This window comes from Diaporthe batatas, assembly GCF_019321695.1.
Source record: "Diaporthe batatas strain CRI 302-4 chromosome Unknown Contig00003, whole genome shotgun sequence".
Lineage (NCBI taxonomy): Eukaryota > Fungi > Ascomycota > Sordariomycetes > Diaporthales > Diaporthaceae > Diaporthe > Diaporthe batatas.
Window position 1 is genome coordinate 4,599,812 of NW_025408550.1, and position 20,984 is coordinate 4,620,795.

The 20,984-nt window shown below is 56.4% G+C and overlaps 6 protein-coding genes across 6 annotated transcripts; 4 read left to right on the top strand and 2 right to left on the bottom strand.

The window, feature by feature from the left end:
• The first annotated feature begins 15 nt into the window (after nucleotides 1–15).
• KVR01_003287 (MCM DNA helicase complex subunit MCM6) lies at nucleotides 16–5,154 on the top strand. Its single transcript, XM_044789756.1, has 5 exons — nucleotides 16–1,007; nucleotides 1,059–1,354; nucleotides 1,406–2,210; nucleotides 2,273–4,733; nucleotides 4,801–5,154. Exons 3-5 carry the CDS (start codon nucleotides 1,924–1,926, stop codon nucleotides 4,948–4,950), a joined length of 2,898 nt encoding a protein of 965 aa, XP_044648302.1. The 5' UTR covers nucleotides 16–1,007; nucleotides 1,059–1,354; nucleotides 1,406–1,923; the 3' UTR covers nucleotides 4,951–5,154.
• Nucleotides 5,155–5,235: 81 nt separating this feature from the next.
• On the bottom strand, nucleotides 5,236–10,573 carry KVR01_003920 (uncharacterized protein). The gene is made up of 3 exons (XM_044794783.1): nucleotides 10,097–10,573; nucleotides 9,508–10,000; nucleotides 5,236–9,432 (listed from the first exon to the last, which is right to left on the bottom strand). The coding sequence occupies exons 1-3, from the start codon at nucleotides 10,160–10,162 to the stop codon at nucleotides 6,347–6,349; spliced, it is 3,645 nt and encodes a 1,214-aa protein (XP_044648935.1). The 5' UTR covers nucleotides 10,163–10,573; the 3' UTR covers nucleotides 5,236–6,346.
• A 1,807-nt stretch (nucleotides 10,574–12,380) lies between these two features.
• KVR01_002683 (uncharacterized protein) lies at nucleotides 12,381–13,115 on the top strand (the record flags this gene model as incomplete). The annotated part of the gene is made up of 2 exons (XM_044793307.1): nucleotides 12,381–12,592; nucleotides 12,695–13,115. The coding sequence occupies 2 exons, from the start codon at nucleotides 12,381–12,383 to the stop codon at nucleotides 13,113–13,115; spliced, it is 633 nt and encodes a 210-aa protein (XP_044647698.1).
• Nucleotides 13,116–13,683: 568 nt separating this feature from the next.
• On the bottom strand, nucleotides 13,684–15,022 carry KVR01_002102 (uncharacterized protein; the record flags this gene model as incomplete). The annotated part of the gene is made up of 4 exons (XM_044783065.1): nucleotides 13,684–14,145; nucleotides 14,351–14,546; nucleotides 14,770–14,846; nucleotides 14,915–15,022. 4 exons carry the CDS (start codon nucleotides 15,020–15,022, stop codon nucleotides 13,684–13,686), a joined length of 843 nt encoding a protein of 280 aa, XP_044647117.1.
• A 380-nt stretch (nucleotides 15,023–15,402) lies between these two features.
• On the top strand, nucleotides 15,403–18,123 carry KVR01_003820 (uncharacterized protein). Its single transcript, XM_044784092.1, has 9 exons — nucleotides 15,403–15,699; nucleotides 15,753–16,006; nucleotides 16,061–16,138; nucleotides 16,198–16,247; nucleotides 16,312–16,456; nucleotides 16,514–16,642; nucleotides 16,702–16,771; nucleotides 16,824–17,055; nucleotides 17,128–18,123. Exons 2-9 carry the CDS (start codon nucleotides 15,836–15,838, stop codon nucleotides 17,609–17,611), a joined length of 1,359 nt encoding a protein of 452 aa, XP_044648835.1. The 5' UTR covers nucleotides 15,403–15,699; nucleotides 15,753–15,835; the 3' UTR covers nucleotides 17,612–18,123.
• Nucleotides 18,124–18,845: 722 nt separating this feature from the next.
• KVR01_002423 (uncharacterized protein) lies at nucleotides 18,846–20,714 on the top strand (the record flags this gene model as incomplete). Its single annotated transcript, XM_044786758.1, has 2 exons — nucleotides 18,846–20,625; nucleotides 20,698–20,714. The coding sequence occupies 2 exons, from the start codon at nucleotides 18,846–18,848 to the stop codon at nucleotides 20,712–20,714; spliced, it is 1,797 nt and encodes a 598-aa protein (XP_044647438.1).
• Between the last annotated feature and the right edge of the window lie 270 nt (nucleotides 20,715–20,984).

Here is a 20,984-nt window from a genome sequence, read left to right on the forward strand (position 1 = left end):
CTATTGATATAGAAGGAACTTTGACCAAACTGAATTCCAGGATGCCAAGCGAGAGCGTAGCGATAGTGGCCCGGGCACATCGAACAGTTTTGATTGCCGAGTGCGGAGCTGTCAAGCATTGGGAGATCTAGCGAGGATCAGAGCCAAATCCAGGGTCGTATGGTTGCAACGGCGCCGGCCCTGGGGACAATTCGGGGGTCCAGTGCTTGTTGGTCCAGTGCTTTGAGAATCTATGCAGCCAGCGCACACCGCTCCAATATTCACTGCCCAGCCTGCCAGCCTGCCCAGTAGAAGCCGTCGCCAGAGAGGCCGTCAAACTGCACAACATGTACGAGGCTCGCCATCCAGAGTCCACATACAACGAAGGAGCCGCGGGTCCACCTGTTCCTGGGGTGGTTCACGCCGAGTAATAAACATCAAATCCATGACGTCAAGACTTTTGAGCCGCGGGATGCGAGTCTGTCGGGGGCTTTTCCTCGGCCTCGTTGTTGAGCCGGCGGACAGAACAGAATGCGCAAATGTCCGAATGCGCCATCAACGCCGTCCGTTGTGCTTGACACGGTTTTGGACTGTGTGGTGAGACTACCACTACAGTAGATAGACTGACAGACTTGCGAAAGGCCTAGCATGCATCATCATCACCCCCCATCCATGCAAGGGCCAAGAGGCTGCCAAGGGGGGTCCCCGTGGAACCCTGACCTGGCGAGCCGGAGATAAGGGTCGCCTTATCGTGCATGCATCAATTTACGCGTCGGAACACGCCTCAATGGTGACCCGCCCGCGTCCAGCTCCGACTCTACGTGCTAGGACAGCGAAGAAAGGACCTCAAAGTACATTTTGAATATTCGACAAAACGCCTTGCGACATGGAGCAGCCGATGCTTTCAGTCGACCAGCACAAGGGGCCCTCTTGTAGCAAGTCAACGCCCAATGTCCTCCCCTGCCGCATCCAGCACGACGGGCCCGTCAGCGAGGTAGACTCGTACTGGAAACCATCACAGGAGCCAGGTATCTACCATTCAGCAATAGTGGCACACCGCTTCGCTAACTGTGTCCCAGGTGGCAAACGGGTGGCTTACTTCAGAGGCCGGAAGCTGCATGGCAGAGCCCTGCGACTCCCAGAGGGTTACCGGGGCGTCGTGGTCGACAAGACAGAACCTCCAAAGCCTCATGGACCCAGGCCAGACGAGCCTGAGGTTGTCGATTTGGACGCCGAGGATGAGATGTCGCTAGGCGCGCTTGAGACGAGGGCAGAGTTTGACGAGATAGTAATCTGGGGTCACGAATCTGTGGCGGACACAAACTCTGACCCATACGTCAGAGGAGTTGAAGAGTGGATCAAACTAGCAGAGAAGGTAATGTGTTGGGCTTCAAACGCGATGTCACAGCTATATTGACATATTCAGATACATGCCTACGAGGCAAAGGGGCAGTAAACTGTTGTTACCAGGGGAGGTTTGGAGTTTGCCTCCTCATACCTTACCTCACGCTTTGCGTGCTTTCAATGCTCGAGGTTTCTTGTTCTACTACGAAAACGAAATGGGACCGGCGAAACCATGGGGACTCCATCCTGACTTGTTCAGGCACATGTTCCCATTCATTCGTGGGTGGTCAGGTGGAAGACGAAGATGCCTAGGTTGACTGCAAGGTAGATGTTGGTTGGCTGGTTGGCCAAGGCGCGGACTAAAAACAGACTTCCATTTACGGCCTAGCCTTTATGCAGCCACTTTACGATGCCGCGTCCATGACACGCGACGCGACTTCTACGCGTTCCACAATTAATCGGGCAATTGATTGCACATGCGCGCTCCAAACTCTTGCCTGTCTTGACTCTTGACATCTCAGCCTCCTGCCCGCCCGACCCCTCCTTCCACCACTTTGATCTTCACATCACCCTCCTCCCATAGGCAATTGTTATCTCAAGATGGCAACGGCAGCAACAGCGTCCAGCGAGGCTGGCTTTCCCATGTCCGACGGCCCTTCCAGAACCCCAAGACAACGGCGCGGGAACCCGTCGAGTTCTTCACTGGGTGGCCGGCCCCGCGGTCCTCCTTCCGAGAGCAACGGCGCACCCAGTGATGATGAGGGCAACGAGGGTTTTGAAGATGACCAGATCCCCAACAGGCGGCCAGCAGACACACAAAATATCCCAAAGGTCGAGGACAAACTAGGCGTCTTGGTCCAGAAGCACTTCGAGGACTTCATCGAGGGGTATGGCTGCTTTCGAATCCCATCGTGCCTACTCCGATCCGCGCTGACAGGTCAATCATCAGGTTCATAGAAGATCCTACCTCTTCAGGCCCTCCAACATCCAGCGCCATCACCACAGACAAATACTACGTCGCCCAGATTCATGGCATGCGCGCGTACGCACTGTCAACCTTTTATGTCGACTTCAAACATCTTCAAACATGGACTGACGGCACGCTTGCGGACGGTATTGTTGATCAGTACTATCGGTTCTTGCCCTACCTTACCGCCGCTCTGCACAACATGATCGCCAAACACGAGCCGGCCTACTTCCGCGAGCATCGCCAGCCCACTGCGTCTAGCACCATGACCACCTCTGGGGCCAGCAACGTGGGCTCTGGCAGCCAGTCGGGGCCAGGCAGCAAGACCACAAACCAGCAGACAGACAAGGTCTTCTCTATTGCCTTTTACAACCTGCCATTGGTCTCCAGGGTCCGCAGCCTCCGCGCTGGAAATATTGGCCAGCTGCTGTCCATCTCAGGGACCGTGACCAGGACATCCGAGGTGCGACCCGAGCTCTCAGTCGCCACCTTCGTGTGCGAGGCATGCCGTGCCGTCATTCCCAACGTCGAGCAGACTTTCCGCTACACCGAGCCCACCCAGTGCCCCAACGCAACTTGCAACAACCGCCAGGCGTGGCAGCTCGACATCCGCCAGAGCACCTTCATCGATTGGCAAAAGGTCCGAATACAGGAGAACAGCTCCGAGATCCCCACTGGAAGCATGCCTCGGACTATGGATGTCATCCTGCGCGGCGAGATCGTTGACCGGGCCAAGGCCGGCGAGAAGTGCATCTTCACCGGTGCTCTGATCGTTGTGCCAGACGTCAGCCAACTGGGTCTCCCTGGAAACCATGCCCAAGCTTCCCGTGACGATCGCAACAACCCTCGCGGTGGCGATGCCGGCGGCAGTGGTATCAGTGGCTTGAAGGCACTTGGCGTCCGCGATCTGACATACCGCCTTGCGTTCCTCGCCTGCATGGTTGCTCCCGACACCACAAACCTGGGAGGTGGCGTGACAGACATCATTGCTTCCCTGAACTCTTCTAATAACGAGAATGCGCAGCAGGCCCAAGAGGCAGTCCTTGCTTCATTTGGACCGTCAGAGATCGAGGATCTCCGAAAAATGGTGCACAGCGACCACATCTACTCGAGGCTCGTCAACTCCCTTGCACCAATGGTGTACGGCCACGAGGTGGTCAAGAAAGGTCTCCTGCTCCAGCTCATGTCTGGTGTGCACAAGTCCACTGCAGAGGGCATGCAGCTGAGAGGTGACATCAACATCTGCATCGTCGGCGACCCATCCACCTCCAAATCGCAATTTCTGAAGTACGTCTGCTCATTCGCACCACGAGCAGTCTACACTAGCGGAAAGGCGTCTTCGGCTGCCGGTCTGACCGCTGCAGTCGTGAAAGATGAGGAGACGGGCGAGTTCACCATTGAGGCCGGTGCTCTAATGCTTGCTGACAATGGCGTCTGTGCTATCGACGAGTTCGACAAGATGGACATTGCCGATCAGGTTGCTATCCATGAAGCTATGGAACAGCAGACAATATCCATCGCCAAGGCTGGTATTCAAGCCACCCTGAATGCCCGAACGTCAATTCTTGCTGCTGCCAACCCTGTCGGCGGCCGGTACAACCGCAAGACCACCCTGCGCGCCAACATCAACATGTCCGCCCCCATCATGTCCCGTTTTGATCTGTTCTTCGTCATCCTCGACGAGTGCAACGAAAAGGTCGACCGCCACTTGGCTGAGCACATAGTTGGCATCCACCAACTGCGTGACGACGCGGTCGAGCCTGAATTCAGCACAGAGCAGCTCCAGCGATACATTCGATTCGCGCGTACCTTCCGGCCCGAGTTCACCGAAGAATCCAAAGAAGTTCTCGTTGAGCGGTATCGCGAGCTACGTGCCGACGATGCGCAGGGGGGCATGGGAAAGAATAGCTACCGAATCACGGTGCGTCAGCTGGAGAGTATGATCCGGTTGTCCGAGGCCATTGCCAAGGCCAACTGTGTGGAGGAGATCACGCCGGACATGGTAAACGAGGCGTATAATCTCCTCAGGCAGAGCATCATCTCCGTCGAACACGACGACGTCGAGGTCGCTGAGGATGATGAGCAAGTAGAGGACGCCGAGACCCTCCTGCGTGCCGCCTCGGAAGCTGCCGGCGTCCCCGCAGACCAGGATGGCGATGCAGAGATGGGCGAGGAGCACGCGGACGAGGAGATGCCGGAGGCTGGCGGGGGGCTCGCCAGGCCGGAGAGGCGCAAGCAGACGATCTCGTACGACAAGTATATCAGTATGGTCAACATGATCGTCCAGCGCATCGCCGATGACGAAGCTGGAAGTGGGGAGGGCATCGAGGGCGAGGCATTGATTCAGTGGTACTTGGAGGAGAAGGAGGACGACCTCCAGGGCGAGGAGGACTACAGCCGGGAGCACGCGTTGGCAAAGATGGTGCTGAAGAAGATGGTCAAGGTAAGCGAGCGAACCTATGACGTCTGCTTGATTGGAGACTCCCAGCTAACGATCCCACCCCCTGCAGGACAATATTCTCATGGGAATACGCGGCCAAGGCATGACTCCTGCTGCCGACGATGCCGCCGAGGGATCTGCAGCGCCGCAGGCCGAGGCCCGGGGCCAGGACATCGTCTATGTGCTTCACCCGAACTGTGCGCTTGAGGAGATCAGCTAGTAATGTCCTCTATTGCCGTGAGATGTTGGCCAGTTTCTTAGTACTATTCCAGGATGGAGTTTCGGAGTACAGGATCATAAACGACGCTTTACGAGACAAAGTAAATTGGAGGGACGGGCAAGCCATGATTGATAATGTGTATAGTGTATACCGCTCGAGTGTGTATTTAGATGCAATGACTGCGCTATGCACTGATATTGGAAACATAACTTGTCCAGTGACTTCAACTGTCGATAGTTGCCACCCGACTTTTCGCAAGCCGCCTCGCTTGGTAAAAAGCTGACTTTGTGACGACTGTGTATCCGCTCCAGCTGCGCCCCAAACGTTCGTCACTGGCCCTCTGTTGCACCGTAAACTACTACTGTAAGAATTTTACAACATGGTGCTGTGGAAAAAATAAAAAGATTTTTTTTTTAAAAAAAGAAATCCACAACGACACTGACCGCAGACACAGACCTCTTATTCTACCAAAAAATACTACTCCATTCCACAATAATGCAACAGAGCATCACCATAAGAGCACTTTTGAATCAATTGTATTTTGTTCCTGCCTAGTATTGGACCCGTCCTTGAGGAACAATATCAACCAGGGCGCTCTGTGCTGTGGAAGTTGTCTTAAGGTCATTGTACGTTGGAGTGGTCTTGTGTCAATGACCACTTTCCCCTCTGTGTTGCATAAAGCAGTTCGGTATCAACATCTTGATGGAGACCCTAGAATCAGCAACAGGCTGGAGGGCTCTGCCACAATTGGAACTCCCTGTCTCACACGAAAACCAGTTTTCTTTCCCTCACTCATGTCTTCCCGGTCGTTGCTTCACGAGAGATGTCTCGCTCGTTGCGCTCCTCTCATAACAGGGCAATGTCCTCAAGCTGTTACCGATGTGCCCACGTTGGCACATGAGACAATCGATTGTGACCTGTTGCATAAGGCCTAAGACAAGTATTTCGTCGAACGACCCCTTGGTCGGAATAATCGTTCCCCTTTCCCTTTCCAATTAATCTTTTGGACGGTAAGTGACAGGCTTCCGACCCAGCCCCAACCCCCACCCCCCTACACCTTGTACCTTGCGATGTGTGGATTGTGTAAGAACTCATCCAAACCGCCGTCTCGTGGATTCGTCATGTCCATGGCCAGCAACGTCAAAGACCGCTCGCAAGTGCATGTGTAGAAAATGCCAAGAACGATGATGTGGCCTCAAAGACATTATAGAAGTTGTACAAGGACCGGCTCTGGATCAGAACAGTTTTTGGCGCTAGCCGGGAAGCGAAAAAAAAAGAATTCGCCAAGAGTGTCTCGTTCCATTACAGGTCCGTTCTGGATGAAACGAAGAGCGTGACTGACCACCTGAGGTATCTGTCCTCAGACGATCGATCTCAACACATGTGATTGTGCAGTTTATTGGGTTTGGATGGGCGTCGCCGCGGCACGATTCCAGTCTGACCTGCCGCGATATGAACCACGGCCGCCTCGGTTGAAGTTTGAGCCTGAGGACGCACCCTGTTCTGACGAATCCCGGTTTCGGTTGCCGCCACGATATGACGAGGAGTAACGCGAAGCGCGTTGAGGGCGCCGACCTTGAGGGCTGTTCGCGGATGACGCGGCCATTGCAACCATCCTACGTCCTGACATGCTAGGCAGGAGAATGACATAGCTTCTCCCCTCCGGATGGAACAACAGTGGTTCAGCAGTGGTCGTGACTGCTTCTTTGAGCTTCCGATCTTGCCGAGGTGGCGCCTTGGCGGGCTCCCAAGCCGCCTCTGGGACCTGAGTCGGAAGATGGACAGGCGGAAGTGATCCCATCTCCTGCTCCTCAAAGCAATCTTCATCCATTGTCTTGGTGGAAAAAGAGCCATCATCAGCTGTTGAGCTTGGGCCGAAGACCGTCGGCAAGGAGACAGTGGCGGCGGCACGGTGGCTGGGCTGCGACAGACTGGTTCTGCTCGACGAGTCAACGCTCGAGGGGCTGGAGGAGTTGTCTGCCAGAAGATTTTTGATCCGGTCTTGCCAGAAGTTTGGCGTGCTGTGATTGGGACCTGGTCCGGAGGAGCTGAAGGGCCGGGAAGAATGCGGCTGGGTGGTGGATGTAGACCTCGTAGAGCTGGTCTGACCGGGCCGTTGTGACGACGCGGAAGCGGATGGCGCTGCAGGCGGCAGTTTCACAATTGGCCTTGTCGGTGGCAGCGACACGTGGGGGTGTGCCATGTCACCATCAAAAGCTGGATGCCCAGCCATATCAGGAGGTGGGGGCGATGGGGAATGAGACCTGCCGGTGTCTGGGCCGGGAGGTGCTCTCTGGTCCGCGTCCCGGCTCGGGGGGAAGAACCTGGATCGCTGGGACCCAGAAGCCGCAGAACCGGGTTGACCCACAGGCGGAGGCACAAACCGTGCGGCAGAGTCTTGCTGGCTCAATTCACCAGCGCCCGTGGTGCGAGAGGCAGCGTTCTGCGCATTGTTGCCGCGCAAGGTCCATTGCATCGAGTCACGTACTCGATGTCCCTGCTCATCTTCCTTGGTGGAGGTCCATGCCTCATTAATGGGAGCAGCCAGGTCAGAGTAGTCCAATCCTCGAGCTTTCATGTCCTGTTCCAGGTCACGTTGTTGTTTTTGACGTTGCTGTCGACTGTCTTCATCCGACGCCAAGACAGCAGACGACCATTTGTTCCTTCTCTGTGCGGTCTCATCTTGGCCTTGCGACTGCGGTCCGCTCCGTTGTGGAGGTCCGATCGGGCCCGGCTGTGAATGCTGCCCAGGTGCCCTTGACGCCGCGCTTGGTGGAGCAATAGGACCGGGCCCGGGACGGCCACTGCGCATCTGGGGCAACTGCGACTGCTGGGTCGGCACCGCGCTGAAAGTTCCATTTCCAAGAGAGCGGTCATTGGTTGGTGGACCCCACACATTCTTGGATGCCTGACTGCCTGCATTCCACGTGAGTCGTTCCGGGGGATTTTGAGACTGTACACGAGGATTCCAAGGGTGCGCATGTTTGTTTTCTGGCGCAGAGTGCCTCTCGGTAGCTGCAGCAGCCTTGGTCTCAGTCTGGGCGTCCTGGTCAAGGCCATTAGGAAGCGAGTCCTGGCTGGTCTCGGCCGCTTTGTTTGGCAGCGTTGTGGCTTGCTTGCTTTCCCTCGATTCCAAGGTAGATGGAGCTTGGTGTGACGCCTCGTCCGACTGGTCCGCTGCTGCTGTCTCTTTGGGTGCCTCCTTCTTCTCGCTCTTTCTCTCCGGGGCCGGGCCCAATGCCTCCAACTTCTTGCGCAGACGCTCCTGCTTCGCGGCCTCTTCCCTGGCCTCTTCTTCCTGGCGCCTTCTAATTGCTTCCTCCCGGCGTTCTTTCATGAGTTTCTTCTGAAACTCAACGTCGTCAATCACAGGGGCTGCTGGAGGCACTGGCTGCATCTCGCTGGTGCCTGGTACTTGGGGTGCGGCATGTGATATTGCCGGTGATGCGCGGTTCTGCCAGGGTGAAGCACCGGGTTGTCGCGGTCCTCCATGCTGACCAGATGGCGAGAAGTTACGTGGGGACGTAGGATGATCGCTGGTTCCCGTGAAGGAACCGCGACGCGGGTCTAACATTTCTGCAGGAGGCAGGCCCTGCTCGTAAGGACGTACCAACCTCTGGAAGCTGCCACTTCCGCCACTAACGTTGGAAGACCCGCGCCGCCTGCCGTAGCCGCCGCTAGTGTGGGATGTTTGGAACGCGGCCGAGGGTTCCGCTGGACCTTGCGAGTCTCCATGGGATGATCTTTGAAGTAGCGCCGGTTGTCGCGGCTGATATTCAGGTCTTGCTGGCATACCGCGACGGTCGGCGACGGGCTCATACCGACCCGAGTGAGAATTGTAGAGCTCGCGGTGATCCCGTCGGGGCGATCGACTAAAGTCATCGGCGGCGATTTCTCGCGCCGCAGGCTGCGTCACACCTTTTGTGCCGTAGCCTGATCCTGCCGGTGGCCCGCCTCGCTGCGGCTGGTCTGCGGGCACTTCCATGGGGGAAGCCTTTTGAACGGGCGGCAGTGCAGCCCACGGACTCTTTACTGGGGTTGGTGGCGCTGGAGGTTTTGCAACTAGCTGCGGCTTCTCCGGTGCGCCCTTGAGAATCAGGCCCTTGCCCGACGGCAGACTGGGCTTCACCGAGGGAGAGCCCGTTGACGGAGCTGGCGAGCGTGGTTTGTCCAGGGGCTTGTTTTCCCTAGTCACAGGCGCAAGCACAGGTGCGGGTGCGGGGACAGGGGCCGGTGGAGGTGCAGACACAGCTGGAGTCGGCTCAGGTACATTCGCGGCTTCGTCGGCATGGGGGATCGTGGTTTTGGTGCCATCGGTCCACGTGATCGTCTCTGGTGCATCCCATTCATCATCGCTTTCGTCGATGTCGGCCCATGCTGCCTGGCCCTTTGCCACATCAGGTTGTAGTCTGTTAGCTACGTGTATGCCAAGTTTCAACAATTCCTCGTCCGTCATCTTCTTAAGGTCGGGAGTCGGAGGCGCTGTAAGGTCGTGGATGTTAGCTGTTGGAGGGACGGGGTAAAAGAAGCAGTCGGATGCGAGTAGGACAAGCTTACGTCGATTCTTGTTCCATACAGCGTTCCCATCTGGTGCGGGCCGGCCGTTCTGGGCCGATGACTTGGATGCATCACGCAGAGTTCCTGTCGTCTTGGCAACTAATCTCGGCTTGGGCGTAGACGAGGTGCTTGGAGGGCCTGCGGCCGACGAGGCAGTGGACGGCGTCTTCTCTGGGGCCTTGGTCGCAGCGCTACTCGATGCGAGCTTGGCCTGAAAACTCTTGTTGATCGGGACCGACTTGAAGGACGTGGGCTTCTTGACCGATGATGACCTGACATGGCCCTTGTCGTCATGCCTGGACTTGGATGCTTCGGTATCGGATCCCCCACTGACGCTAACCTCGGCGGAATTGACTACCTCATCGACAATGTCGTTGACTAGCTTGTCCACGACGACGTTGGCGGGGGACTCGCCGTTCAACTCGATCTCGGGTGCGGGACGGGCGTCTCGCGAGACTGCGTCAACGTCGTGGCTGGCATCTTCTGTCTGTGACTTGAATGAGCGAGCATCAGCACGACTGCGGAAAGCGAGATGGGGCTCTCGGCGCGGCGCCGCGGCGCGGGGCAGCAAAGGGGAGGGAGTACTTACAGGCTGAGCAGCAGGAGTCGCAGTAGCTTCGACGGACTGAGCTGGCGCGGGTACAGCCGCCATCATCCGACAAATGCGCTGGGAGTGAATTCCTCAAAGGAACAAGGCGCCAGCTGCGTCGTCGAGTCACTTTGGGGCGTGATGCGGTGGTTGTCGCAAAGGCTGGGCTCGAGGGGCCGGGGGCAGCAGACGCGGTTGGGTGGAGGCTGAAGACTGGAGTCGATTGTCGAGTGACGAGGGTGCGCAGGCAGGCTGAGCAGGCTAGTCAGTCGGTCGGTCGGTCGCTCGGTAGGTAGTGTCGACTTGGGGGTGACGCAGAAGAGCACCCACAGGACGGGCGCGGCCTCAAACGCCAACAGGGTCAGGAAAACGGGAGCTGACAGGCTCTGCTCTCAATGAGAGTGCCGATTAACGCACAAAAGAGGTGCTGTGTCTTCTTTTCCCCAGGAGAAAAGGAAAGGTCGCCGGCAAGACGAGGGTGTTGTTGGCTTTTGCGGCTGCTACTTCTGCTGCACTGGTCTCATCAGGAGGAAGGAAGCTAAGCTCATCCGAGGGCGCTAGCCAGATCTGGCCTTGCATCCCAGCTTCTTACTCTTAGCTTACAGTGCCCATCTGCCTCATAGTGTGCTGTGGGGCCTACACCCATTGGCCGCGGGGTTTGGCGAACATCCCAAGGCAACCTGTTCTCAGTGCAGTGCAATTGTGCCTTCAGCCAACCCGGTTGTTATTTATGAACCCCTTTCTGCTGTGCAGTCTGCTGTGCAGTCTGCTGTGCAGGAAACGGGCCAACTCTGGCCTCACCAACAACGAAATCGTGGATCATTACATGCTTACTTGAGCCTTTCAGTAAAGCCCATTGGACAGACATTGAATTCTACATCGAAGAACTGCCAAGAACTGCTAAGAACTGCTGAAGCACGCACCATCGGACTATACGAGCTTGGGCCCGGCCTCGGTGGCTGGGACTGTGAGAGGTTTGAGAGAAGGATATTCATGGGCACGTCCCGGGCACGGGCAAACGTGCAATTAAACAACGGCTGTGTGTGTCGCTCTACAGAGCTCATCTTCATCGCAAATAGAATACCTGGGTCTTCAGAGATTGGACCACGCTAGGAAATTTATTCTGATGATCCACCCTCACTTCGTCTAATTCCGACATCTACACATCAAGTCCCGGGCGCACCTCCTCTCTCTCCTCTCAGCGACAGGGCGCTTTAGTGAGCGTTGTTCTTGTGGTGACCTGGAGAGTTGTATGTCAGTGATTTGGCCATCTCTTGAGATCCCAGACAACACTTACGCAGGTGGAAGTAGTAGTTCTGGGCGTACCCGACGGCGACGAGGAAGACCAGCGCGTGGACGATAGCTGCGCATCCGGGCATTGTCAGCATCAGATTATCCAGATCGTCTATTCGGAGACGTATCCCAGTAATACTTACGCTTGGCCGATGGGTTCTTGCCGAAGTGCTTGGCCTGGTAGCGGCCGAGGAGCCCAGTGGCCTTGACCTCCGGGGCGGGACCCCGGGGCAGCTTCTCGTAGAAGTTGACAACGCGCTTCATCGCAATGGCGTTGGGGTTGGCTCCGATCGCCTGTGAAGCACTCCTAATCAGCCTCAATTCCCCAACCGTGATAATGCGGCAAAGGTATGTCTTTTGTCTCCTGCAGTCGCGGATCCGAGCCGACGCATCCATGTTGGAACAACCCATCACGGGTTGTCGGACATCATCGGCGAGCATTGAGCCCTTCGCCGGCCCTGCTGGCCCCCGGCGCTTTGCCTCTCCAATACCGCAGTCATCGCTATAGTCGTATGGTGATCGAGTATTTCGAACGTACCTTGGGCGAAGCAACCTGTGCACCGTAGCGTTAGCATTCTCCTCTACAAGCAGGAAATCGCGGCGACTCGGTTTACCTTGGGAGGGATGAGCGTCGAGAGCGCTCGGCGTGTAACGTAGCTCATGGTGGCTGTGGGATTCGAATCAACCGTGACTTGAAGGAGGAGGGGAGGGTCAATTGCGCGTTGGCCTGGTCGCTTCAATTGACGTTGTTCTTGCAAGATGCGATTGACGTTCAGCGTTGAACGGTTGAAGCCGGAGGCAGTGCTGCGGACCAAGACCGCGCTGATTTTCGTCCAATCATGACCCGCCAATCCTGCTTAGCTCATCCAACGTCACAACCTCGTTCCTGGACGAAGCTCGACGACTCTCGCCGCAGCACACCACATCAGCAGGAACCCTTCCGGTCACAAATCCGACCTGGCGACGTGGAATCAACCCGACCCGCCCCCCAATGGCTTCACTACGCACACCACAGGCAGCTCGCCTGCTGCGGGCCATGTCCCAGGCCCCACGGATCGCCGCCCGGCGCTTCGAGAGCAGCCAGCAGTCCCCGTCCATCGTCAAGGCAAGGGCACCCGTCTCCGAGCCGGCCCCCCCGGCGCCGTCACAGGGAGGCATTTCCAACCAGCCCGACTATGCCGCTCGCATTGATAATGCCACTTCGTGCGTGAACCTTGCCCAGGCTGTTGCCTCTCTGCCCAAATGAAGGAGGGACATGTTCTGAAGAGAGACGGCCCTGCTGACACTCCGCACAAAAAAATACAGAACGTTCACACCTGTCCCCAAGCGAGTCCTTGATGGATCCGAGGAGACCGATGTCCTCCCCGCGGCCATCACGTCCGGCGCCCCGATGGAGCTGCAGGCCCGTACCGTGCGCATCTACAAGCAGGCCAAGCCCGCCACGCAGTCCGGCGACTGGCAGACAAAGAAGTGGCGGATGGACTGGGACGTGCTGCCTAAGGGCCACAGGTGGGAGAACCCCCTGATGGGCTGGCAGTCCTCGGGCGACTACATGCAGGGCACTCACCTCAACTTCAAGAGCAAGGAGGATGCAGTGCACTTTGCCGAGAAGCAGGGCTACGAGTACTTTGTTCAGGAGCCCAATGAGAGGAAGTTTACGCCAAAGGCCTATGCCAACAATTTCCTCTACTCACCAGGCAAGTTGAAGCACATCAGGACCAAGTAAGGCGGTTTTGGAGTCTGGTGGGAGGCACGGTCGGGCGGGGGAGTTGTACATAATTGGTAAATGAACGTGCCCGAGCAATACGTTTTACAATGAGCAACCAGTGACATGCAGCAATGAATCATCAGCTAGGATTGTTTGTGCTTGTGATACCTGGGTGAAGCAAACCTGCCGCTGCAACGGTTGGCAAGCATGAGAGGTCATCATCCTGCCAGAGCCTAGTGCGTAGACAGTGATGCTACGGGCAATTGACCACAAAGACAAATTGGGATGTTGCTTTCGGGAAAACAAAATCAGATTTCAGTGCAAGATGGTTTTTCCATGTCAAGATCTGGACGAAAGGTCTGCTGTCTTTCGGGCTATCATGATCATACAATTGTACCGCTGGTGAGGCCCACTCCACCTGCCTACGAGTTCATAACGCCAACGCCGAGGGCTTTGCCCTGCTCGCTTCCTAACCTACCAGGACCCTGGAAATCAAAGTGTAACGCCGGACCATTGCCTTTGGTGGTCCCCGTATCAATAAAGCGGTTGCCCAGCCTCAATAATCATAGTGGGCGGCTGAGGACAACTAGTTCGTAACCATAGGCTCAGAGGACCCATTCTCATGGGAGCTGTCTTCGCCGTTCAGACCGAGCTCAATCTTCTCAGGGAGGCTGATGCCAGAACTGCGACCCTTGTCCTCACTCCAGGCACGGACCTTTAGCAGATGCCGAAGGGCTGCCTCGGTTCGCTGCATCTGGCGCTGCATGATGGCCTCGTTGACCATGTCGGAGACCTCTCTACGCAGATTAGGATGCATGATGGCCGCCTGCTCGGGCTTCAAGCTGTCCCGGGGGTAAAGCAAGATAGCCATGGTGTTCTCGAGCGGCTTCAAGAAAGCAGGTTGCCGCGATGCCCTAGGACCGAGCTGGTCGCGCGCAAACTGGATAGCATCCATGACACTCTTGTCACCGTCGCTGCTGTTGCGGATCAACTCCACAAGCTGCAGCCTGAGGAGCGAAAAGTGCAGGTGTGGATCTTGGTCCAGGATCTGAGGCAGGTTAGTGACGGCCGCACAAGAGGAGACTGTCGAACTAAGATACGGGGTGTGGAGGGTGCTCATTAAAAAAGTGGTTGTTTATCATCAACGACCCGAAGGTCATATGCGTGGTGCATGTAAAACTCGTGTTCTAATCATAGTGCTGGGCTCAAGACCGAAGGCTCAAGAGGGAAGACAGTGGGAGAAGTAGACATACGTCTGGGTCTAGGCCATTAAGTGACTCGATGGCGTCCTGGATGTGTCCCTGGTGGATCAGATTCCTGATTTCCTGGCGGGCTCTGATGGCAGGGTCGTCTTGCATGGGCTGCAAATTTGCCTCCTTGGAGAAATTTGCAGCAGCCTGTGGGTATCCCTCCACTGTGAGATAGTCTAGTATCAATGCATTGATATCACTGTCCATCTTGGTCAGCGGCATGCTCACTGCAGTGCGAGAGGAGGGGTTTTGAGGAGACCGGGGGTGGGTGAGTAGTCAGAAATTAATTTTGATATATCTTCTTCCGCATTCTTGTCTAGGAGAGATTCCCATTGATATATGTATAACATCATTCGACCCAGGGCAAAGCGTCTGTACCATGAAAGTGACAGGTGCAGGAGGGCAAGCGGGAAATGACTAACCTTTTCGGCATGGACATGTCCACCACGCGTTGCTCGAAGGCGTGCCGAAACGGCGTGGTAGTAGACGCTGTGGACGTCTGCAGGGCAATCAGGTCAACAATGCCATCCTGCTCAACGCGCCATTGCGCGAACGGTCAGTTCGTACCATGTTGCCAAATCTGTTTCGAAACTCGGCAGCAACCCTCTCCCAAAAGGCCAGGTCATCTGAACCGGGAGGCTGGAACTGGATGGTGGGAGGCCCACTAGAAGACATTCATAGCTTGGTATGACGCGACACCACAGAAGCTCATATGGGTTGATGAGATCCGATGGATGGGCACTGACTGCAGCCTGTCGCTGTCTATGGTTTTGGGGGTGTATGGATGTGCGCGCAGGATGCTGAGCTGGCGATCTTTTGGGATCGGGATGCGGGTGAGAAGGGAAGATGAAGAAATGACGGAAGCTCGTGAGGTTTGGAGGTTTTGGCGCAGAGCCTACTAGTAGTGCAGAAAACTCCGGGATGGCCCACTCGCTGACGGTTTCTGCCCCGTCTTTCCGCCTTGGGGAACTGTGCACCTCTAGGTACCAGGTCCCGTCTGGGCTGCTGGGCTGTGGCTGCGGCTCTAGCAACCTGGCACTGCGTCGCGCAGACGCCAAGTGGGCGAGCCTGTAGGCCCCTGTGCACACCACCCCTTTCGAGTCTGCCGGCCGACCCTTGTACTCGGGCACGCGCGCCGGACAGTGCAACCTCGGGAGTGATAAGCAGCAAATCGTGCCCCCCAAAGCCCTCACGAGAGCCTCACTCTCCTCATCCTATATACACACTTTCAGTCTCTACCCAGAATTTAATTTCATACCTGGCCATACAGACAATATTCGGAGCCTAACCGCACACTGATACATATGTTTCAAGGGAAGAAGGTATCCCTGCAACTGATACTGGGAAAAAATGTGGGCGCCTATCTCTTTTGATAGACTTGGGTGACCATGCTAACTTTTCGTAGTTCACCCGAGGGCACATCCGTCCTGTGTGGCGTTTGGCGGCATTTTGGCCGGGCTTGCTTTCAGAAAGCCTCAAGCTCTCACCATGGACTCTGTGACCTCAGCAAATGCCATCGCCAAGAGGGCTCATTACTCCCCTCCGTGGGCTGATGTGTCCCTGGTCGGCATAGCTGGTAGCTCAGGCTCGGGCAAGTCGACCTTGTCGAGGGCCATCGTCAACAAACTGAACCTGCCATGGGTTGTGATTCTGTCCATGGTGCGTCAGGTCGAGACTGACATGGGGAAGTGCCGTCGCTGATGTGCAATACAGGACTCTTTCTACAAGAGTTTAGACGCCGAGTCGTCCAGAAAGGCATTTCTCAACGAGTATGACTTTGACTCTCCAGATGTCAGTGTCATGCCGTGCCGGTCAGAATTCTCTGAGTGTGGGCTTACCTAGGTCTCCAGGCCATTGATTTTGACAAATTGGTGGAATGCCTTCGCGACCTCAAGGCTGGGTGGGTGTCATCATGCGCCGAAGGCGACCCTCGCGCTGGCCGCCAAGACTTATGATCATCACAGAAAACGAGCCGAAATCCCTATTTATTCGTTTGAGAAACATGCCCGAGTAGACAAGACCACTGCCATCTACTCTCCCCACGTGCTGGTGGTGGAGGGGATTTTCGCCCTTCACGACCCAAGAGTGCTGGAGCTGCTGGATATGAAGGTCAGGAGATCGGCCATACGGCCTGACCAAGCTCGACATGTGCTGACAAACACCCAGATTTACTGCGAGGCCGACGCGGACACCTGTTTGTCGCGAAGAATATTACGCGATGTTGAATGCCGGGGGAGGACTGTGGAGGGTGTGATCAAGCAGTGGTTCATGTGGGTGAAACCAAACTTCGAGAACGTATGCATATACTCCGGGATCCGGCTTCCTGCAACCTAACAAGCTAACTTTTCATTTAGTATGTCGATCCGCAGCGGAAGAATGCGGATGTTATCGTGCCGACGCGGGTTGAGAATACCGTCGCAATCGGTAGGTCAGGGCACGTCCATGGGAAAACACCCAAATTGACAACCTGTGGCAGACATGGTGGTCCAGTCCGTCCAGCAAAAGCTCGTTGAGAAATCCCGGCACCACCGGGCCGCCCTTCACCAGCTCGAAGTCCAAGCCCAGTCTGAGCCCCTTAGCGAAAAGGTGGTAGTACTCAAAGCGACGGCGCAGCTCAAAGGCATGAACACAATCATTAGAGATATTGACACATCGCCCGAGGACTTCATATTCTACTTCGACCGACTGGCTACTCTCATAATTGAGCAGTAAGTACCACAATGGACGCTACTGGGGGGTGTTTCCTCTCTCTCTCCCCCCCTCTCTGACAACGTTCGTAGAGCAATGAACAACGTGCGGTTTGCATCCACGACCGTGGAAACTCCGCAAGGTTACCACTACCGGGGCCTCGCTCCGGAAGGTGAAGTATCAGCAGTCGTGTTGCTGCGAGGTGGCGCGGCTCTGGAAACAGGGCTCAAGCGGGTGATCCCAGATTGCAAGTCCGGGCGGATCCTCATCCAGTCGAGCATACGCACAGGCGAGCCGGAACTGCACTACAGCCAGCTTCCCAGGGATATCAAGACCCACGAGAGTGTTCTCCTGCTCGACGCGCAGATGTCTTCTGGCGGATCGGCGTTGATGGCAGTTCAGGTCCTCGTTGACCACGGAGTGGCTCAAGACAGAATTGTTTTCGCTACGTACTCGGCAGGTCGCATGGGGCTACACCGACTAACGTCCGTTTTCCCCGACATCACGGTCGTTGTCTGCAATATGATTCCCGACATCGAGGACAGATGGGTGGAGAAGAGGTACTTCAGGTGCTAATCGTGGTGGCCGATGGCTACTTCACCAAGAGAGGGAAGGAATATTGCATAGCGAGGTTGGGATATATACATACTTGAATAACTAGCATAGTTTCATTTGGCCTTTGGCAGTGGATCCGGTACCAGAGTGCTTTGTGTGTAGGTGTGACGGCAGTTCTGAGGTAGGCACTGTGTTTGTTGTGCGATGGGACCCTGCCCAACTGTGGGCATTGTGCTACAACGTTTGGATCTTCGATTCATGTCACCCTTCCATGGGGTAGTGGTCTGCAACCCCGACGAGTTCGCGGATCCAAGCTAACGGTAACGAACGGGCTGGCCGGTCTGGTTGGCTCTACTACAGAATTCGTGCGGCCGAGACCAAGGCCGATGGGCGCGAGGGGGCGATGCCTGGTCAAAGCTCTCCGAGGGGGCCGATTGGCCTTGTTCTTGCCTTCCCACAGTCAGGAAATCGCGCATGTTCTGGGCCATCTCGGACTCTCGGCCATGTTGACCTTCGAAAAGACTCGAGCCGAATACTTTCAGTGTAACGTGCAGATGGGTGAAAGTCGAATTAAGCACCACGTGCCGATGACGCCAAGATGAAATGCGCTCGAGCGAAGGGAACTATGACGCAAGATCGTAGACAGGGGCTACCTATACGGAGCAGGTACACAGCAGCTTAGCTCTCCCTGTACCCAAAACAGGTACCCAGGTAGCTTCTCAATTGGCCATGGCCATGCGTTGTCCATTGGAGGTACAGCCTTCCAAGGCGCGAGGCCGACAACAACCTTCCCCTTCTACCACCTTCTAGACATCGCCCTCTCCCGATAATCCTCTTCTCCGTGTCCCGCCGGCATGCTCATGCCCTAACTGTTCTTTGACCCTCTTTCAAGCAGAGACACGCCAACAGGCATACGCCCTCACTCGCAATCCACCTTCGCCTGGTGGTATCTATGCCTTCGCAAGCGTCACTCAGCGCCCTGGCCGCCCGCGCAGGGCGCCAACGAGGCCTCGCAAGTGTCCGAAATTTCCCATCAACAGTTCAGCAGGCACATTTCGGGGCCGTACAAGCCCGTGACCTGAGCAGAAAGTCAAGACCCGGGCCCACTCGATCGGCGCCGCAGCCACCCAGGCCACAAGACCTCCTTCGACGCCAGCCTTTGGCCGCCTTCACGTCCAAGATCGATGCTCGACTGCTGTCCGGGAAGCCCCTCCCACAACGAGAGTCATGGGCCCTCAACTTTGCCTATCGGAGTATGGCCTGGGTTGGTAGTGGGATTGTCTTTGTCGGTCTCATCTTCGGTGCCTTCTTCATCTACGACGCTTCCACCTATAACGAGCACGCCGTTGCTGCCGAGTGCGATGTTTCGCAACTCGCACTAAGTCCTCGGCGGGGCGGCCCCAAGAACCTCCCCATTGCAGATGTCCTCATAGACGACGAGGACACCGAGGAGCATAAGAAGAGGAAGGACAAGCCAAAGCTGGTGATCCTCGGTGGTGGCTGGGGCGGTGTGGCCCTGCTGAAGGAGCTCAACCCGGAGGACTACCACGTTACCGTCATCTCGCCCGCCAATTACTTCCTGTTCACGCCAATGCTGCCGTCGGCGACTGTCGGGACACTCGAGATGAAGTCTCTTGTCGAGCCGATAAGGAGGATACTGGCAAGGGTGAAGGGCCACTTCATCCGTGCCAAGGCCGAAGACGTCGACTTCTCAAGCAGGCTTGTGGAGGTCTCGCAGCTCGACGCCCAAGGCAAGACTGTCAGGTTCTACGTTCCATATGACAAATTGGTTATTGCTGTAGGGTCGCAGACAAATCCCCACGGCGTCAAGGGGCTGGACAACTGCCACTTCCTCAAGGATATAAGAGATGCTCGAGTGATCAGAAACCAGGTCATACAGAATCTTGAATTGGCCTGCCTCCCAACCACCCCAGACGAGGAGCGGAGACGCCTCCTCTCATTCGTGGTCAGCGGCGGTGGTCCGACAGGCGTGGAATTCGCAGCTGAGCTGTATGATCTGCTTAACGAGGATCTGACCAAGCATTTCCCGAAGCTACTGCGCAACGAAATTTCGGTACACCTGATCCAGAGCCGTGGGCACATCCTCAACACCTACGATGAGGCCGTGTCCAAATACGCTGAAGAGCGCTTCAAACGAGACGGGATCAAGGTCCTCACCAACTCCAGAGTGTCCGAGGTGAAGAAGGACAGCATCGTTTTCACACAGAAAGGCGAGGATGGCAAGACAGTCACCAAGGAGCTACCAATGGGCTTCTGCCTGTGGTCCACGGGTGTCTCCCAGACAGACTTCAGCCAGACCCTGGCGAAGAAGCTCGGCAACTACCAGACCAACCGGCACGCACTCGAGACTGACACGCACCTGCGCCTGAACGGCGCGCCCCTGGGCGACGTCTACGCCATCGGTGACTGCTCGACGGTGCAGAATAATGTGGCCGACAACATCGTAACTTTCCTGCGCGGGATGGCCTGGAAGCACGGAAAGGACCCGGAGAGCCTGGACCTGCACTTCACCGAGTGGCGCAAGGTGGCGGCCGAGGTGAAGCGCAAGTTCCCCCAGGCCGTCGGCCATCTGAAGCGGCTGGACCGCCTATTCGCCGAGTTCGACAAGGACCAGAGCGGCACTCTCGATTTTGGCGAGCTGAGGGAGCTGCTCAAGCAGATCGACAGCAAGCTCACCTCGCTGCCCGCGACCGCCCAGCGCGCCAACCAGCAGGGACAGTACCTCGCCTACAAGTTCAACAAGATGGCCCACGCCGCACCCGGGCTAAGAGCGAACGACATTCGTGACGGCGACCTCGACGACGCCGTCTACAAGGCCTTCGAGTACCACCACCTCGGCAGCCTCGCCTATATCGGCAACTCGGCGGTCTTCGACCTCGGTGGCGGGTGGAACCTGAGCGGCGGGCTGTGGGCCGTGTACACCTGGCGCGGCGCCTATTTTGCGCAGTCCGTGAGTTTCAGGACGAGGATGCTCATGATGATGGACTGGACCAAGCGTGGTCTGTTCGGACGAGGTGAGGTGCTCTCCTGTGGTCGATTTGTGGGGCGAGGCTGAGACGCAACATTACTAACCACATCGCACGCAGATCTTATGAGCTACTAGAGATGAGTGCAAAGCGAAGACCAAGACACCCGGAATAGAGGTGGGAGTGGTTTCATCAGAGGCATAGAGAACGGCGTACGGGTGGGCAAGCGAAAAGGGGGCAGGTCCTGTGCTGCGTCTCCGTGAAATATACTTTATAACAAGGACGCCATCGATTTCTAGCGCTACGACTTCTATCTGTCAAAAAAACCGTATATAAGGAATACGAACCGGGTTTGCCACGGCCATTTGCCGAGTTGAGCCAGCCATTTCTCTGCAGCTGAATGAAGG

Coding starts and splice junctions, on each gene's coding strand:
- KVR01_003287 (XM_044789756.1), top strand. CDS start 1,924: ATGGCAACGGCAGCAACAGCGTCCAGCGAGGCTGGCTTTCCCATGTCC. Junction 2,211..2,272: donor TTCGAGGACTTCATCGAGGG/GTATGGCTGCTT, acceptor GTCAATCATCAG/GTTCATAGAAGATCCTACCT. Junction 4,734..4,800: donor TGCTGAAGAAGATGGTCAAG/GTAAGCGAGCGA, acceptor CACCCCCTGCAG/GACAATATTCTCATGGGAAT.
- KVR01_003920 (XM_044794783.1), bottom strand. CDS start 10,162: ATGATGGCGGCTGTACCCGCGCCAGCTCAGTCCGTCGAAGCTACTGCG. Junction 10,001..10,096: donor CGACTCCTGCTGCTCAGCCT/GTAAGTACTCCC, acceptor CGCTCATTCAAG/TCACAGACAGAAGATGCCAG. Junction 9,433..9,507: donor TGTATGGAACAAGAATCGAC/GTAAGCTTGTCC, acceptor ACGACCTTACAG/CGCCTCCGACTCCCGACCTT.
- KVR01_003820 (XM_044784092.1), top strand. CDS start 15,836: ATGGACTCTGTGACCTCAGCAAATGCCATCGCCAAGAGGGCTCATTAC. Junction 16,248..16,311: donor CTTCGCGACCTCAAGGCTGG/GTGGGTGTCATC, acceptor TGATCATCACAG/AAAACGAGCCGAAATCCCTA. Junction 17,056..17,127: donor GCTACTCTCATAATTGAGCA/GTAAGTACCACA, acceptor CAACGTTCGTAG/AGCAATGAACAACGTGCGGT.